The sequence below is a fragment of the Phymastichus coffea genome, unplaced genomic scaffold, assembly GCF_024137745.1.
Source record: "Phymastichus coffea isolate CEN01 unplaced genomic scaffold, Cenicafe_Pcof_1.1 PCOF00007, whole genome shotgun sequence".
Taxonomy (NCBI): Eukaryota; Metazoa; Arthropoda; class Insecta; order Hymenoptera; family Eulophidae; genus Phymastichus; species Phymastichus coffea.
Window position 1 is genome coordinate 7,606,013 of NW_026706818.1, and position 19,332 is coordinate 7,625,344.

At 37.2% G+C, this 19,332-nt stretch overlaps 1 protein-coding gene across 3 annotated transcripts in view; it reads left to right on the forward strand.

Moving 5' to 3' along the window:
* Window positions 1-19,332, forward strand: part of LOC131669478 (LIM/homeobox protein Awh) — a 546,200-nt gene that overhangs the window by 98,758 nt on the left and 428,110 nt on the right. For all 3 annotated transcript variants that reach the window (XM_058944389.1, XM_058944371.1, XM_058944379.1), the window contains exon 2: window positions 1,666-1,931. In XM_058944389.1, coding sequence (XP_058800372.1) covers window positions 1,666-1,931 — 266 coding nt within the window. The remainder of the gene's footprint in view (window positions 1-1,665; window positions 1,932-19,332) is intronic.

Sequence of the window (19,332 nt, forward strand, 5' to 3'; positions counted from 1 at the left end):
GAAAATAAGCGTAAAAAATCATTGTTGATAGGTGAGGGGAACTCACGAAAATCAAGCACCCCGATCGTGAGAGGCGAGGGGAACTCACGAAAATAAAGCACCCCAAAGGGACAGATTTTACTACGTCCACGTCGTTGTTCCTGGGTAACGCTAAAAGTAAAAAAAATTGATCTTGAAAAAACCTTGATAATGAGGTTGAAGGTTAAATTCAAGGTCACGGATCTCCGATGGGCAATTACTAAATAAATACCCTTCTCCATTATGAAAAAAACTTTCAAAAATTTTAGGGCGTCTTTAAGTTTGGATGACCTTCGACTGATCTTAAACTTTAAGTTCGCCCTTGACTTATGATCTAAGTAGATATTTGGATGTGAAATTTTCCGCTCTTTCGATTGCCGCTGTCGAAAATGGGGGTTTCCATGACCTTTATCTGCTTCCTTGTACCACTAAAATCCCGGTTCTATTACAAAGCCACAGTTTGACCTTCATCTGACCCCTAGAGGTCACATTAACCTCAAACCTCAACTCATCCATACGTGAGAGTCTTCACTTTTTTCGATTCCCCCATAAAAAATAGGGGTACCCATTAAAAAAAATGAGGTTGACCTCAAAATAACCTTGAAAATGAGGTTCAAGGACAAATTAAAGAGCACCGTTGAAAGTTACTTGGGGTTATCCTTTTGTTTGTTTTGTTTAACCACTGAATTCGCGAGATTTTTAAGAATTCATACTTTGACCTCCAGTTGACCTCTAGGGGTTACCTCAACCTCATACCTCAATACATATCTGGACGTAAAATTTTCCGCTCTTTCCGATTCCGCCATAAAAAATAGGGGTTTCCATTTAAAAAAATGAGGTTGACCTCAAAATAACCTTGAAAATGAGGTTCAAGGTCAAATCCAAGGTTACCATCGGATTCCTCGTAAAAAGTTACTTCAAGAACAACCTTCACCCGGTTAAACAAATAAACGGCTTAGAAAATTTCTCAGGTGTATCGTTACCTTTTGGACACCCTGTATGTATATGTGTGTGCTTGCACATCTGTGTGTATACTATAGATATGAAATAACGAGTACAAACTAAATAATTTAAATATGTATGAGTTGCTCAAACTGAATTAATTGCTCTCTGTTATCTTTACACTGGTAGATGTCTAAAACACATACAAATTGGCAATTTATAGCCAATTAGTAATTAACAATGATAGATAAATTCAGCAATTTTCAGCCATTTTTACTAATTTGCCAATTAGTTGATGATCACAATTTGTATGTGTGCATAATAAAATTCCTTATTATAAAAGGAATAATCAAAAGAAAAAAATCTGGTTTACTAAATTTTCGTATTCGAAGTCATGAATGTGTTCAAATAAACTTCTAATAATTTACTATTATTTATCTCTTTGATAATGAATTACTAACCAAGTATGTCAATTTTCATGATATATGAATTATATGAGCGTATATGTCAAAATTGATACATATAAATAAGAAAAAAATCCAATTTCTCGAGAGAAATACGTACAGCAAATTCTACTGTCAAACCTAAAACAGAATTGAATATGACTTAACTTTATTGAATATGAACTTCGTATTTAATGTAAAATTTGTTTTTATCACCCACATATCCACTATTTTAACTGCATCTTAAACATGTCCTTTTCAGGAAGATATTCAAAACAAAATGGAAAAGACAGACCACTTTTTGATGTTATCTGGTAATAATGTATCAATTAGAAAAAAACATGAAACATTAGAAATGGAATGTGGAGGTTGCGGAAAAAGTGTTCAAGAACGGACCGTGTTATGTATAGGTGATCGTACATGGCATGCAAAATGCCTTAAATGTTATACTTGCTCAAGATCTCTTCATGACCAACGGTCATGTTTCATTCGTGACTCTCAAGTATATTGTAAACAAGATTATGTTTTGTAAGTTTATAGATATGATATTTTAATGATATTCAATTTTAACTTGAAGAAATAATTAAATTATATATACGATTTAATGTGAACGTTGATAATTAAATCTATTTTACTTATTCATGATATCCTGCTGGATAATTATCACGACATTTTTCATGATAACTTATTGGCCACATTTTTCTGAAAATTTATTTTTCAAATAATTTTGGATGATATTATTTAATAACATAATGGGCAGTTACCTAATTGTTCGATCCTGAACCAAGTGATCTAGTTGAAAATATTTGCAGTTTTTAAACTATTGTTACATTATCTGAACTTTCTAATCTTCATGGCAGCTGTTTGAACTCACAGTCTATGGAATAATCAGTGAAATAACTGACAATATTTAAACTCCGATACGGCTAAATTTAAATTCTATACTTTTGCTTAGAACTTAGTTTGGGTACACATAGTAACGATCAGCGTATGCTATGCATAATAGTATTCAAAAGCATGTTGCTATGCTGTATGTGTAGGAGCGTGTACAGGAGATGACGCGTATTGTATCTATACAAGAAAAATAGTGAGAGAGAAAAGTAAGCAGAGAATTAATACTTTCTCGGTCATGAGGTTAACAAACAGCAAGCGTGTGCTCCGAGTTTTTAATTATGATAAATAGGTGATAAGTATAGATCGATACAGGGAAATAAGCAAACAACAAGCTAGAGATGTCTTGTGTGTCCTGTAGGTGCAGCAGTAAAAGAGGACATTGTCAATGAGAGATATGGTAAACGATAGATTTTGGTGACTTGATTGTTGACAAGAGCTGCTATATTTATCATATCGACTAAATTGAAACTCTATGCACGCCGACTAAGGATTACTCCGAACCGACCTATTTAAACTCTGGTTTTCGTCAACGTGTAGTTTAATAAAGTTCCGTTGGTGAGACGTTAATCTACGGAACATATTTGTTTTGTCGATCAGTGGCTCGCAAATCTAGATTATAATCTTTCATTTTTAAAAATTTTAGTTTAATTGATACAGTTTCAATGCAGTTATTTGACAGACAAGAAAAATATTCTTACCTTCAGTCTTGTTAAGACCAACTTGATGTCTTCTCATACTACATGTACGAGGTGTGATCAAAAAGTAAGGTGAATTTTTATTTTTACCAAAAAATATTTATTTATTCATCAATTTTTATTTTATCTCCTTCAAAGTAATCCCCCTCGGATATAATGCACTTGTGCCAACGCTTTTTCCAATCCTCAAAGCATTTCAAAAAATCATTTTTTGTGATCTTGTTTAGTTCATCCTTCGATGCCGTCTTTATCTCCTCAATCGTGGCAAAACGCCGTCCTTTCATGGGCCTCTTCAGTTTTAGGAACAAGAAGAAGTCACAGGGGGCCAGATCTGGGGAATACGGTGCCTATGGCATCGTTACTGTGTTGGTTTTAGTCAAAAATTCGCGCACAAGCAACGATGTGTGAGCAGGGGCGTTATCGTGGTGCGAAAGCCAATTTTTATTTTTCCACAAATTCGGACGTTTCTGGCGGATTGCTTCGCGCAAATTGCGCTTAACTGCAGGTAATATTCCTTATTTACTGTTCTACCCTGTGGCAAGAACTCATGATGCACCACGCCCCTGCAGTCAATAAAAACTGTAAGCAAAACCTTTACATTTGATCGAACTTAGCGTGCTTTTTTTGGTTTTGGTGATCCAGAATGCCTCCACTGGGACGATTGAGTCTTAGTCTCGACGTCATAACCGTATACCCATGTTTCGTCACCTGTTAATAACCCTGTTGAGTAAATCTGGATCATCGTTGACGTCATTCAGTAGCTCTTGGGCGATGCTCATGCGACGTTTCTTTTGGTCGAAATTGAGCAATTTCGGAACAAACTTCGCTGACACACGTCTCATGTCTAAAACACTCGTCAAAATTGATTGGCACGAACCAAATGAGATGCCAATATCATCAGCAATTTCTCTAATGGTAATTCGACGATTTCCCAACACTATTTTCTTCACTTCTTCAACATTCTCATCAGTTGTTGATGTGCTGGGACGTCCAGAACGAGGTTCGTCGTCGGTGTCTTCTCGGCCTTCTTGGAAGAGTTTATACCACTTGTAAACATTTTTTTGGCTTAAAGTAGACTCACCGTATGCCACTTTCAGCATTTCAAGTGTTTTGGAACATTTGATTCCATTTTTCACACGAAATTTAATGCAAACTCTTTGATCCATGTTTTTAGACTGCAGCAAATCGTGGAGCACGCAAAACACTTCTAACCTTGATGCCTCTGACCAAAAAACCAAACATACTACAAAATTGAAATTTGGAACGTATGTTCTAGACGATTGTACCGACATAACCAAATAAAAAAGTCGAAGATCGAACGGACGTAGCCCGCTAAATTTCAAAATTCACCTTACTTTTTGATCACACCTCGTACATATACAGGGTGTCCAAAAAGTTCCGGGACACCCCAGTAAGTCCTGAGATATAACTATTTCCGAGAAGATTAAGGTCATTCCTGTAGTAACTTTGAACGAGGAATCCAGTGGTGACCTTGGTTTTGACATTGAGCTTGACCTTCAAGGTCATTTCAAGGTCAACTTTTTTTTCAAATGGGAACCCCTATTTTTGACAACGGCAATCGAAAGAGCGGGAAATTTTACGTCCAAAACGGTATTTCAAAATTTTTTTTCATGGCCTTGAGAAGGTCGATTTAAGGTCAAATGCTTGAAAAACTGCCTAAAAGCGTTTTTTTAATTTTTAAAATATCGAAAAATGACCTCTACAAAATTTGTTCAGGACAGAGTGGGCCACTCAATGCACCAAAAACCTTTGACCTTTAACCTCATTTTGAAGGTCATTTCAAGGTCGAAGTGTTTTTTGTAATGGAAACCCCTCTCTTTAACCCCGGATTCACACATAGCGCGAAATCCGACGTTTGGATAAGGTATTATGTTGAGTTTCGATTGATCCACGACGTTCATCGCTAAGGTCATGTGAAATATAGATCCAATATTATTCGCGAAACATTTATAAAATGTTTCGGGCTAAATTTATTAAATTCTACTGGGAGCATGTTACAGTGACCTTATCTTTGACCTTCAAGATCATTTTAAGGTCATTTCAAGGTCACCTTTGATTGTTTGAATAATAAAGTAACGGGTTATCCAAACCCAAAGTCAAGTTATTTTAAATGAGGAGCAAGCAGAGACATAGGTACAGTTTTTTTGCCGGATAAGTTTTTTCCACTCACTGCATTTTGAATATTTCTTTCTGATTTCGCGCTATGTGCGAATCCGGGGTCAAAAATAGGAGTTTCCATTACAAAAATACTTCGACCTTGAAATGACCTTCAAAATGAGGTTAAAGGTCAAAGGTTTTTGGTGCATTGTGTGGCCCACTCTGCTCTGAACAAATTTTGTAGAGGTCATTTTTCTATATCTTATAAATTAAAAAAAAGGTTTTAGGCAGTTTTTCAAGCATTTGACCTTAAATCGACCTTCTCAAGGCCATGAAAAAAAATTTTAAAATACCGTTTTGAACGTAAAATTTCCCGCTCTTTCGATTGCCGTTGTTAAAAATAGGGGTTCACATTTGAAAAAAAAAGTTGACCTTGAAATCACCATGAAGGTCAAGCTCAAGGTCAAAACCAATGTCACCACTGGATTCCTCGTTCAAAGTTACTACAGGAATGACCTTAATCTCCTCGGAAATAGTTATATCTCAGAACTTACTAGGGTGTCCCGGAACTTTTTGGACACCCTGTATAAGGTGTATCAAAATAACTATATACATGGTAAAACTTTCCAGGATATTTTTTTTCGACACAATTATTGAAACGATAGTTGTAGGGTTTGGTCCAAAGAAATATCGATACTTTAACTTTGACCTCAAGGTCATTTCTTGAAAATAAGAAAATGGAAAATACAAATAAAAAATAAAAAAATAGGAGAAAATAGCACAGAAAGAAATTAATTCTGGAAGCCTATACTTTTTTATTTCAATATGTAACGGGGAGGTTATCTAACAAAATGGAAAATTTATTTAAGCACAAACTCCCACAATGCAGAGCTAATCGCCGCTCCTTTAAACACATATAGTTGTACGTGTACCCGCCTTTACGTCTGATGATTTCGTTTTGATGTCTTCTTTCCAACTGAGTTGAACTTACCTTAAGTCACTTGACTTGTGACACTCGATGTATCTTAGGTGTGAGTGGCTTTATGCCTAATCCGCTTAATTCCCTAGATGAAATCGGATTAAAATCTAAGCCTTTATAAATCGCTTAAGCTAATAGGAAATGAAATGACGTAATTGGCGAATAAAATTAACTAACTTTAACCCTTTGAAGCACAGTGTCCATCCTGATGGACACATTGATTTATTGCTTCTTTTGCCATTTTAGAACAACATTATGGATTTCAACAGGGTCTTTTGCACTCTTTCAGTTCATTAATAGTTCAAAAACAAAATTTTGCAGTTGAAATCAATATATTGGGTTATTTTTTAATATTTTTAAATGAACAAAGAAGAAAAAAATTGAAGTTTTGGGGAGAAATTCATTATTGACGCGAATAATGAGAGTATCCCTTTCAAATTTGGTATACAAAGGTTTTTGGGGTCGCTGAATAATAATTTGACATCAGATTTCAAAAATTATGTATCCAAGATGGCGGATCTAAAATGGCGGGCAAGAAGATTTCCTATATTGATACCAATACTCTAAAATTTATATCTAAAGAGTTTTAGGGGTCGCAGATAACGATTCTGATATCAGGTTTCCGAAATAATGCTTTCAAAATGGCGGATATGTATATTTTTATATTGGCTTGAATACTCTCAAACTCATATCTAAAGTGCCTCAATCTCAGTGATAATCAATATCATACTAGTTTTCTGAAATTCTGCAGCCAAGATGGCCAAAGGATATGATTGATGTACATGCTTATTTGCATGACTTGAAAGTATAATATCTCAGATTAGTGGATACTTCTTTCACTCATTCTCGGCATTACCCGGAGCTTACGACGAGGACGTGATGAGTTCAAGCTCCATTTACGTTTTTTTTTGTATTTTTCATATTTTATATTTTTTTTGTATTTTTTATATTTTATATATTTTTTTTATTTTTTATATTTTATATTATTTTTTATTTTTTATATATTATTTTCTGCATTTTTTATGTTTCATTTTCAGGGTTTTTATTTCCTCTTTTCCTCCATTCTTCCTGTAGGAGGATCCCCTTTGCATTATCAATAAATTTGTACTGTAATATTGTTACTGAGTATTCTTTGAAATTAGAAATAAAAACATGTTCTTCATACAACCAGAGCAACAAAACTCATTACTGTCTATATGTGATGTTTTTGAAAACAATTTCTTTCCGGTAAAAGACACAGAGGAACATTACAAGTACTACAAATCCATCTCGTTTTCTGTGGCTTATCTCTTATAGAACAGTGGTTACATCTTTTATATGTATCTGAGACTTGTGGCATGTGAGCAGCATTAGAAAGTCTCTTTTCATCAGGTACTTTGATTTTTGCATGGCTTGGAGTATTTGGTGCCGTTATTTTCCTACCTTTTGGAGTTGGGATCTTATGTACCACCAATTGTTCTACCAATCTCATTCGGAATTTTTTCAATGACAAAAGTGGTTTGATTTGTTTTTCCTTGTACAAAATGAATCCGTTACATATGCAGAGATCGATGAAGTGCCAAAAAATTCTAAACCACTATTTTTTGGACTTACGATCAATCTGGTAAGTAGATATTGCACGATCCGCATAGTCGACATATCCCATGTGTGTGTTATAGTCTGAACACAAGACAGGACTGTTGACAGGAGTTAGAGTACCATCTTTTTGCCTCCGATTCACAACAGTTACTTCGGTAGGGTCGTGAAAATTGAATAAAAAGTATACTGGTTTTTTATCCATCCACTTTATCCATGTGAGTCCTGATGTCGAGGTCTTGTATTCGTACTCTCCAATAACCATTTTTTTATCAGACTTATCACTTTTGGGGAGATTCGCGCGATTAGATCGTACTGTGCCATATGCAAGGATGTTATCCTGTTTTAGAGATATTAGAAGCTCTACTCCTGTGAAAAAATTATCAAAATACACTTGGTGATTATGACCAACAAGGTCACGTATAAGATCACGAACCACACGTGCTCCTAATTGTTTTTCAGGACTATCTGTTTTGCCTGTGTAGATCTGAAATTGACAAACAAATCCCGATTCATCTGCTCGGGTCCAAACTTTGTAACCACGTTTAGTTGGCTTGGCTGGCATATATTGTTTCATGCTACTCCTCCCCTTGAACTTGATCATTGATTCATCAATAGCTTGGTGATGGCTTGGTTTCCAGCATTCTCTGAATGTTTCAGAAAGAGTGTCGAGAAGAGGTCTTAGTATATACAATTTATCCTATTCTGGATCTCCTTTTGCCGGTGCTTTTGAATTATTATTGATATGCAAATGAGACAAAAAAAATCCAAAGCGATTCACAGTCATCAGTGAAGAAATATATGAATCATGGAATTGAGGGCTATTAGACCAATAATCCCGATACGAAGGTAACTTCTTGTAACCCATATGGATATTGATCGCTATGAAAATTTTCAACTCATCTTTGGTGATAAGATCTCCTTTTGACTTCTTTTGAGAAATAAACAAATTTGTTTGCTCTACAATAACATCTAATAGAGACTCAGGGAACAAACAAAGAAATATATCCTTTGGAGAAGACGCAGAGTCAGGGATGATGGGTCCGTGACTCCTACTGAAAGGTAAATCAGTCTTTGGAATATTCGTCGATCTCCAAATTTCACTTTTATTTGAATCTGTAGTGGTTGTTTCGTCGTCAATTTCTTCTTCGTGTGCCTCATCTTCGAGAAGATTGTTGATTGAAGGGGCAACATGATCTACTCTGCGATTCAATACCTCATCTTCATCATTAGAATCGCACAACCCATCAACAGACTCTGAATTACTAGGAATTTCATTCACAATTCGCCTTCTTCTCCCCATGGTTACAAAATAAATCTCTTCTAAATTTGTTGATATAGAAAATATGAAAATTGAAGAGTACTACGTAAAAATTGATCCCGCCCTAATTGGCGGGAAAAAATGCCGGCAAAACAAGAATATTATGAACACAAATATACAAAACGCCTATTTGCTCGTCAACTAATATAGTGAATCCACTCCGGTCTTTTAGTCAATGAGTGTCAACAAATATATGGATGACTCCAGAAGCAAAGAGCCGATCTTTATTTATTTTTCGTAGGTCGGGGGTTGAGGCGATTTGTATGAGCACCAAACACTTTGTATTGAATGTACTCTCCATGGGTCTGAGGGCCATATATATATATATATATATTTTTTTTTTGAGAGATTCATTCACCTAATCAGAAAACAAAATACTAGAATATTTGAAACAGAATACTAAATTATATTATCAGATTTGTTATCAGCACGACCGAAAACCCTTAGAAATTACGTTTCATGAAAATGAAGTCCCTAAAAATGAAATGTGATATCCGAATTTTTGGATCTGCCATTTTGGATATATTATTTCAGAAATCTGATATCAGATTCGTTATCAGCGAGCCCTAAAAGCCTTTACATTGAATTTTGAAGTATTCAGGCCAATATAGAAAATAAATGCCTGTCCGCCATTTTGAATTCGCCATTTTGGATACATCATTTAGGAAACCTGATATCAGATTCGTTATCAGTGACCCCTAAAACTCATTAGTTATGAATTTTAAAGTTTTCAAGCGAATATAGAAAAAAATTTATGTCCGCCATTCTGAATCCGCCATCTTAGATGCAAAATTCAAACAATCTAATGTCAGATTCATGATCAGCGACCTCAAAAACCTCTATATATAAATTTTCATCTAAATATCCTGGAGAGAAAAATGTATGCTTGAAAGGGTTAATTAATAAAAACTACAGACTTTTATGGGCCGAAAGACTAACGCACGCGAATAGGATTTATAATGAATTATTCATATTCGGTGAGAAAGAGAGAGAGAAGATTTGAAAATTATCTAGAAACTAACGCTCGGCGTGAATACAAAAAGATTCGATATCGCGGTTGACAATATACTTCCGAGCGTATTTTGTCACGCAATAATAAAGGCAGGTGCACCTACCCTGCGGTGCAATTACAGTGATCAGCCGTAATTGTTGACGAAAGAAAATCAACCGTCGATACTCCTTCAATTAATCAGCTGCGCTGCCTCGCTCTTCAATCGGCTGCAATTTGCTGCTGCTAAACTGCTGCTGCTTGCTGCTTTTGTTATTGCACTCCCGCTCGTTAAAATCGTCCCAGCAAAACTTTGTAAAACGGCGAAACACAGTGCAAAAACGATTTAGCGGTATTGTCGCGAAAACAGCTGACGCGTAACTGTCTATTTCAAACGCTCGCGTGCCCTCTCTCTCTTCTTAATCGTTCGAACTAACACGCGAGTAATAGAATCGCGAACGGATCGATTAATTGAATCGACTACCGTTGCAAATAATAAAAAGAGCAGGAAATTTTATTTTTCGAAATGTCTTTGACCTCAGGGTAAAGTAGATCCTGAGGGTTATTCGAAAGTTATATCCTGCCCTTTTTATTTTCAAAATAACAAATAGGGATTTCCATTTAAAAATATTTTGAGCTTGAAATCACCTTTAACAATGACCTTAGGGTCAAAATTAAAGTTATCAATTATTTCTTTGGACTAAACCCTACAACTATTGTTTGAATAATTTTCTCGGAAAATACGATCCTGGAAAGTTTTTCAAGGTTTACAGTTACTTTTGGTACATCCTGTATTGAAAGTGGTAAAATCTTAATCTGATACGAGTTTCATAGTAATTTTCATAGTATCGTTATTATGAAACTCATATAACAACCATTATAAAAAGCCTTTAATAGCAATTTTTCTATTAGATTTCAGGAAAATCGTAATATTGATACTACATTGCGGATGCGACGGCGGCGATATACGAGGTGTGATCAAAAAGTAAGGTGAATTTTTATTTTTCTCAAAAAATATTTATTTATTCATCAATTTTTATTTTATCTCCTTCAAAGTAATCCCCCTCGGTATAATGCACTAGTGCCAACGCTTTTTCCAATCTTCAAAGCATTTCAAAAAATCATTTTTTGTGATCTTGTTTAGTTCATCCTTCGATGCCGTCTTTATCTCCTCAGTCGTGGCAAAACGCCGTCCTTTCATGGGCCTCTTCAGTTTTGGGAACAAGAAGAAGTCACAGGGGGCCAGATCTGGGGAATACGGTGCCTGTGGCATCGTTACTTTGTTGGTTTTAGCCAAAAATTCGCGCACAAGCAACGATGTGTGAGCAGGGGCGTTATCATGGTGCAAAAGCCAATTTTTATTTTTCCACAAATTCGGACGTTTCTGGCGGATTGCTTCGCGCAAATTACGCATAACTTGCAGGTAATATTCCTTATTTACTGTTCTACCCTGTGGCAAGAACTCATGATGCACCACGCCCCTGCAGTCAAAGAAAACTGTAAGCAAAACCTTTACATTTGATCGAACTTGGCGTGCTTTTTTTGGTCTTGGTGATCCAGAATGCCTCCACTGGGACGATTGAGTCTTAGTCTCGACGTCATAATCGTATACCCATGTTTCGTCACCTGTTATAACCCTGTTGAGTAAATCTGGATCATCGTTGACGTCATTCAGTAGCTCTTGGGCGATGCTCATGCGACGTTTCTTTTGGTCGAAATTGAGCAATTTCGGAACAAACTTCGCTGACACACGTCTCATGTCTGAAACACTCGTCAAAATTGATTGGCACGAACCAAATGAGATGCCAATATCATCAGCAATTTCTCTAATGGTAATTCGACGATTTCCCAACACTATTTTCTTCACTTCTTCAACATTCTCATCAGTTGTTGATGTGCTGGGGCGTCCAAAACTAGGTTCGTCGTCGGTGTCTTCTCGGCCTTCTTGGAAGAGTTTATACCACTTGTAAACATTTTTTTGGCTTGAAGTAGACTCACCGTATGCCACTTTCAGCATTTCAAGTGTTTTGGAACATTTGATTCCATTTTTCACACAAAATTTAATGCAAACTCTTTGATCCATGTTTTTAGACAGCAGCAAATCGTGGAGCACACAAAACACTTCTAACCTTGATGCCTCTCACAAACAAACCAAACATACTACAAAGCTGAAATTTGGAACGTATGTTCTAGACGAGTGTACCGACATAACCAAATAAAAAAGTCGAAGATCGAACGGACGTAGCCCGCTAAATTTCAAAATTCACCTTACTTTTTGATCACACCTCGTATCTTTATGATAAATAGTGATAACTATAAGGGTTATTCTTGGTTATTTTGATGAGTTCAGAGGCACCAGGTTACGGATTTTTTTCAAAATTTGTACAATTAGTCTATACATTGAAATACATATTTTTTCAAAATTTCATCTGAACGTATTGATTGTATCAAAAGTTACTAACAATTAAGTAAAAATAATGATATTTTTTTGAAAGGCTATATTTCAAAAAATAATAAAGATATTGAAGTCAATAAAAGTTTTTTAAAATACGCGTAATATCTTAAATTTTCTAAATAATTGAATCTACCAATAGTAATTTACTTTTTCAAGTTATTAACATTTATTTTAAACAATTGTAAATAGCTCAAAAAGTAAATTTTTGAGTTATTAGGATTAGGATTTTTCTATAGAAATTAGTCATAAATATGAAATACCCGATATATCACGTGGCAGGGAATAAAAGAAGATATTTACAAGGATATAAGTTTATCACGGCGTTTCAGTGTGCCTTGGACCAAGACATTTCTCACCTTGCTTTTGGATATATAATTGACAAAACTAGATCAAACCATATCTGCAATAACTTTATGTAAATTTAAAAGATATTTAAATATTTTCTATCAGGCTGATATTCAATTTCATGAAAATAGAATATGGTGAAAGCAAAAGATAGTTTATTAATTATTTCGGTCGTAAAATAATATACGTATCAGATAAGACAACAAATTTAAATGAAAATAAAAACAATTTTATTATTTTAACCGGCTACTTTAATGTTTGGGATAAAGTTATTTTTATGCAAGCTGCCATATTAAAAAAGCTTGTGATGCAATTGAAGGTGGGTGGAAAATGCTTGCTCAAAACGCTATGGAATTGTAGCAATAGATGCAAGTGATAACCAATATTAATTGTAAATACTATAGCAATAAAGACAATAAATCCATTGGAATAGATTTAAGAGATTGATTTAAAAGAGTTTATCAGAGCTTATCAAATATATGAGACATTGACGCTTTTATTCCTGTAAGAGATGAAGAACTTTCCTATTTTTTGGAATAAGAATCAAGAAAAGTTTGCAAATAACGTTTTATGTTAACAAATATGAATAAATAAACAGATACAATATTTTAATGAGACCGCTTATTAATAATCGTCCGTTTTAAGTTCGGATAAGCACGGGGAGAAAATATAATCATTTATTTATTACATTCTTACTTATATTAAGAAATCTATATATACGAATTACAACAAATATATACTATTTTCATAAATCGAATATCAACGTGAGATAATACTTAAATTGTGACGGAGAAAACCGCTTTGTTTAGGATTTTACCTCGGTCTATTGTCTCTTCTTGTTTGTACTTGCAAAAATGAGACTAGGTGCGTTTGCGTTTGTGCAATACTCATGTTCAATCTGACTATTTATGATGCTAATTGACGGGATCGAGATTAAGAGCAACGTGAATTTTGATGGGTTGTAAAGTTAAAGACGTGCGTGAGGAATGAGATAGAGAAATGAAAAAACAACAAAAGTGCGTACAGGCTATACATTGTTGCGAAATGACGAATTTTAATTCAAATATTTGGCTTCACGCCAATTCCTGATAGTTTGTGAAAAAATTAGTCGTTTAATGTTTGAAGGGTCTCAAACGATATCATTTCAGAAGAACAATGAATTTCATGCTGCCAAAAAAATTACTTCTTTTTCAGTGAGTTTGATATCATTTTCACGGTTTTTTTGGTCATTGATCACAAAAATGGGATCACATTTTCAAAATTCAGATGCCTATATATCGTGCACGATCCCACGACCCGAAAAATCGATGGCACTTGCAAGATACGTATCATTTGTAAAAGCCAATAAAACGCTAAAATGATAGGGTTTATGGCTTATTTAAATTTAACAGAAATTTGAGTGATAAAGTTAATCTGAATACAAATTCAAATTTTATTAATCAAAAATATTGGAAAACTGTTTTTGTTCTTTCCGCAATTGCAATTCTCATCTTTCTTAAGCTTCTGAAAAAGAAGAAATTTATACTGACCTTTAGATTTGAAAATGCAAGTGAGTTCGAGGAGTACCTCTAGCTTTGACAGTGTGCGTGCGTGTGAGCGTTGCAAGGAGCCCAAATACTAAACTACCAATAGTTTTTTTTGTTACTGCGGTCTCGAGTAGTTAGCTGTAACGCCATCGTAGGCCAGCCACGAAGTCGCTGAATCTGCCCGGTGGGAGCAGTAGGGCTATTAAAGAGGCTTCGTTTTCAGTGTGAAAAAGCTGCAACCTCACCCATGTGTCTAGTAGCGACGACGAATTGCTCACCCTGATACGCGACTAATCGTATAAGGTAAGCTGGCCAGTTTCGTGTTATGATTTTTTATTAAACGACCGCGCGTAATATTTTAGCTCTCCCCTCACGTCTGCAAACTCATGAAATCGGGCGAGCGAGCATGCAAGCGAGTAATTCGAACGAGCGACTGTAAACGAAATGGCGGCGCGTAAGCTTGTCGTGCACATCGAATAAGCGTAAATGCGCGGACCAAATGCGTTGTAGATTGTACAGGGTGACCCAATTTAAAGGAACCACCCCGAATTTTTCTACGGTTGGCATTCTACAAAAAAATTGTTCAGACAAAAGTTGCTTGAGACAATGAGAGACACCTTTCCCAGAAATCGGTTTTGACCTTGAGATTTATTTTCAAGGTCATTTTAAGGCCATGTCATTTTTTGAATAGGAACCAATAATTTTGATTCCGGATATAATTTTGAATGCCAGATTCAGAAAGAGTGAGAAATTCTACGTTTAAATAAGGTATTATGTGTGGGGTGTAGTTAATCCCCCCTTCCGCGAATTCGAGTCTGCGACGGAGCTCACCTGGCATCAAAGCTTTAGTCATAATTATGTGAAACAGATGAAATCTATGAAGCCGCAAAATTCTGTCGGCTGTTGTTCTTGGGATTCCAGTACGTCTCTGAATTTCATGCAAAGAGATATGATGATCCAAATCAACCATTGCCAAAACAATGAGAATTTGTGGATCATCGTTATTCTGTCTCATAATGCGACGACGATTTCTGCGTATTCGTGGTCGACGTCTCTCTCTTCGTTCAATGATTCGGATTCTCACGTGGTTTCGGCACTGAAGCCTCCTTGGATAATTTTGACGGTAATATCTTGCTGCAGCAGGATATCGGCCTTGACATGCCCCGATAGATAACAGAATGTCAACAATTTCGTTTCTCGAATAATTTGGCATATTTGGCCCGCGTTTGGGTAGCGAAGCCTCCCTGGATAATATTGACGGTCAAGGCCGATATCGTGCAGCAGCAAGATATTACCATCCAGTTATTGGGTTGGGGGGGGCCAAGATATTTCCAGTAAGTTATTGGGTTATCACAATTAATCTTACCCTTGCCCGATCATTCCTGTGTATAGATAAAGAAAATAATAAATTTGACCACTACATGACGTTACACGGGGGGGGGTAACCGCACCCCACATATAATATCTTATCTGAACGTAGAAATTCTCGCTCCTCCGACTCCGGGATCAAAATTATAGGTTCCTATTCAAAAATTGAATTTGACCTACAAATGACCTTGAAAATACATCTCAAGGTCAAATCCGTTATATGGGAAAGGTGACCCTTATTTTCTCAAACAACTTTTGTCTGAACAATTGTTTTGTAGAACGCCAACCGTAGAAAATTTCGGGGTGGTTCCTTTAAAATGGGACACCGTGTATAGTAAATAAACTCGTCTGTGTGTGATTGAAATATTAATTTATTTTTGTCTTTTGCTATTAGTCGGTTGGTTGACCGTCCTTTCCTGCTCCTCGGTTACATAAGAAAATTCATTATTTCGTTCTCATCACGCGCGTTCTAGTACGACTGCGCACTAGATGAGACTAAGGAATTAATACGGAATTCATTCCCCGTTACATGGCGCCCAACGTGAAAGAACCTATAGCGTTTATGAATTTTCGAAACGCCGGTTCCATTTGACACTGACCTTGCGCTCAGTCAACCAACGACCCAGGTGGCAATTAAAGTGTTATTGTGCACACTTTGAATGCATGCCAGATTACCGGTATTGACAGTTAGTGTATGTGTGTCGTTCACACTTTTCCGCTTTGAGGGTGGCGCAGCGTAATCAAACATTACCACCCCTCTCTCTGGGCGCCAATAGGTTGGCATAGCCCACTGTCTTTCAGTCCTTCGCTTTCAAACTTTATTGGAGATCCGGAAGTCAAGTTTGCTTCGACATCCCTGACGCACACAGCGAGTCGGAACCTTTTTAATCTAAGGCGGCGACCTCCTTGGAAGGAGTACCGATCGTTTCACAGTTCGACGCTCAAGGAGAGCGGAACTAAAGGCTTGACCCTCGGTTTGGGAGCGACGGGACTCTAGTTGCCCCAACGTCTACTGCGTCGGAAGCACGCAACGTACAAATCTTACGAGATTTGCTTGACCTGGTACCACTACCCCGCAGAGGCCAACCCAAATTGGGATGTCAGAAAAGAGACTCAGCCAGGACAGCCAGAGGAAGATTCCTAAGACGATCAACCAACTAAGCCTCTCCTCCTGGGCTCGCGTTCGAAATACATCCCACCCTGCGTGCCTGTATTAAGGGATTTCTCCCACGACGGGATTTCGCTTTCCATGGAAGGCTTTTATGACTCGCTGATATTGATCTCTGCTCTTTCGATTAATTTTCTGACTTGGGTCAGGGGCGGGATCTCGCCTAGCCGACAAGGCGACTCCCCAGGCAGTTTTCAATATTCGTGCCAGTCATGCCACTCATTCAAATCAATTTCCGAGATCCAGGCTCAAATCAGGTGTTTTAGCGTTCGAGATTAGCGTTCAAATTGTGTTTTCTCACACAAAGGTGTCGGGCCTTACTCCCGGAGCTCGAGGTAAAGAACTTTGGGTGGCTGCTATGACCACGGCCACGACTCTTTACCCACAATAGTGGCACCTACCGATTGCTAGTCGATAGGGAGTAATTTCTTATCTATCCGAATTAGATTCGGATTGCCGGGACCATTGGTCTTCTGCAACTAGCTCCCGGAGCGGTCTCCCGTCCTCTAAGAGGGCGCGTGGTACCACAATCCCAAGAGATTTCCCCTCAAGTGATTCCCGGATTTTGGCTTTTCTGGACTTGAGTTGAGCTCTTGGGGTGCGGTAGACTCCACCGTTGAATAATTCTAATATACATGTTATAACGAGTCGCATTCTCGTTATGTCTCTCTCTCCCTGCAGCCAGTCTATTTATTAATCATATTTATACCTTACCATACATCATAATAATTTGTAATTTGTAGTGCAGTTGAAATGTCAGCGAACAAGGTAAGAGTCGAGCCCTACGATCTATATTATCGATAGTCCTTAGCGCGGATGTCGCAGAGAGACCGCGATCGCGAAGGGGAGAGAGAAAGAGAGCGCGCAATGAGCCAGTTGGCATGCGAGCAGAGACCAGTACGGACGCTAGCTTAGTCTGACAGCAACATCTTTTTTTTTTGTATTACGAGAGATTACGGAGGAGTAGGCGAGTACGCAGTGGCGATTATACAAGCTCGACGATCGCCAGTGATAAGCGAAGACACACAGTGAATGCTAACAGGGATTCCGTCAGCTATAAAGCTTAGAAGCGAGAACGCCCGCGCGAGCGTAGGCTAGGACTAAGCGTGGTCGCGATCTGTCGCACGCGCGTTTCTGTCGTTCTAACAACCGACGACAATAACTGTAAGTACCTACTCGATTCTTTCTCTCTCCTTTGGCTCTCTCTCTCTCTCCTATTGCTTGCGAATTGCATTTGTTGCTTTAGCTTTTCGCCCAACCTACGCACTGTATCATTTTGCTCGGCATTGCGTCTTGCCTCGAGCCGCTTTAAGCGAATTCGTCGTCCGATCTTGCTCGGTCGCTGACAAGATCGGCGCGTTGCGTTTTGTTGTCGCCTCGTTCGCTGCCGCTCACATTTCGTCAACACGCGCGCTTGCATGTCTTCGCGAATGCCTAAATACACGATTCATTTTTACTAAAATCCGCAGTGTCTTATTTCGATACACCTGCCTTATTGCATAACCACTTCGCAGCGAGACTCTTTAAGTTGTCTCTCGCCAAGTAACATATAGCTCACGACACTCTCCGCGGGCCGAATTTCTATGTAAGGAAGGAGGCAAGCTGATGCAGCTGGACCCAGGCACTGTTCGCGCTGGCGCACAGGGTCGCCTTGGATAGCGCACTTCGCTTTATTAAAATATTAATCCGCGAGAATCATTTATTATATAGCTGATTTAGCCCGAAAAGAGCTCGAGCTAAAACCCCGTTATAATATACATATTCGCAAATGTGTGTGTATGTATATGTGTGTATAATGTATACATATGGTAAATAAGTAAAGTAAGCTAAAGAATATTTGATTCAAGCGGTATAGTAACTACCTAAACACTATGCAAAATCACTCTAAAAATTAAACTAGACTATTTTGCCAGAAGATTATTTTTTGTTATTACTAATCTTCTATAAACAGTTCTCTGATCAGTTGTCGTCTCGCTGCAGGTTGTTAATGAAATTAGGCAAGAAGTTTTATGGACCAATCCGTAACCTTTATCTACTAGATTTTGTTATCTAATACGGATCCGACTTATCAAAGAGACAAAAGATGTATATTTGGAAGAAGTACGTCATATTGTAAGTCAACTTTCGGACAAATAAAGTTTGTTCAGGCATCGGCCTGTATTTTTCAATTTTCCTCCCATCATGGGTTTTTTGTGTGGCTGGCTTCTTTTTTTGCTCAAATCCATTAATCCATGGTAAACAATTTTGATGTCACGGCTTTACAAACATTAAAAGTAAATGATTTGCCTCGTCTCCTATTTTTCTTATTTACAACACCGACAGGTAGAATTTTACTTCTTGTTAACTCACAACACGATTGTTGATGATATTTGATTTATATTTTGGATTAAAAATAGCAACTGGAATAAAATCTTCTCTATCATTACAAACTACTCTTTTTGGACCATCTTTTCCCTTCTCCCGAAACGTGACAAAATGGGAGAGAGAGCTTTGAACG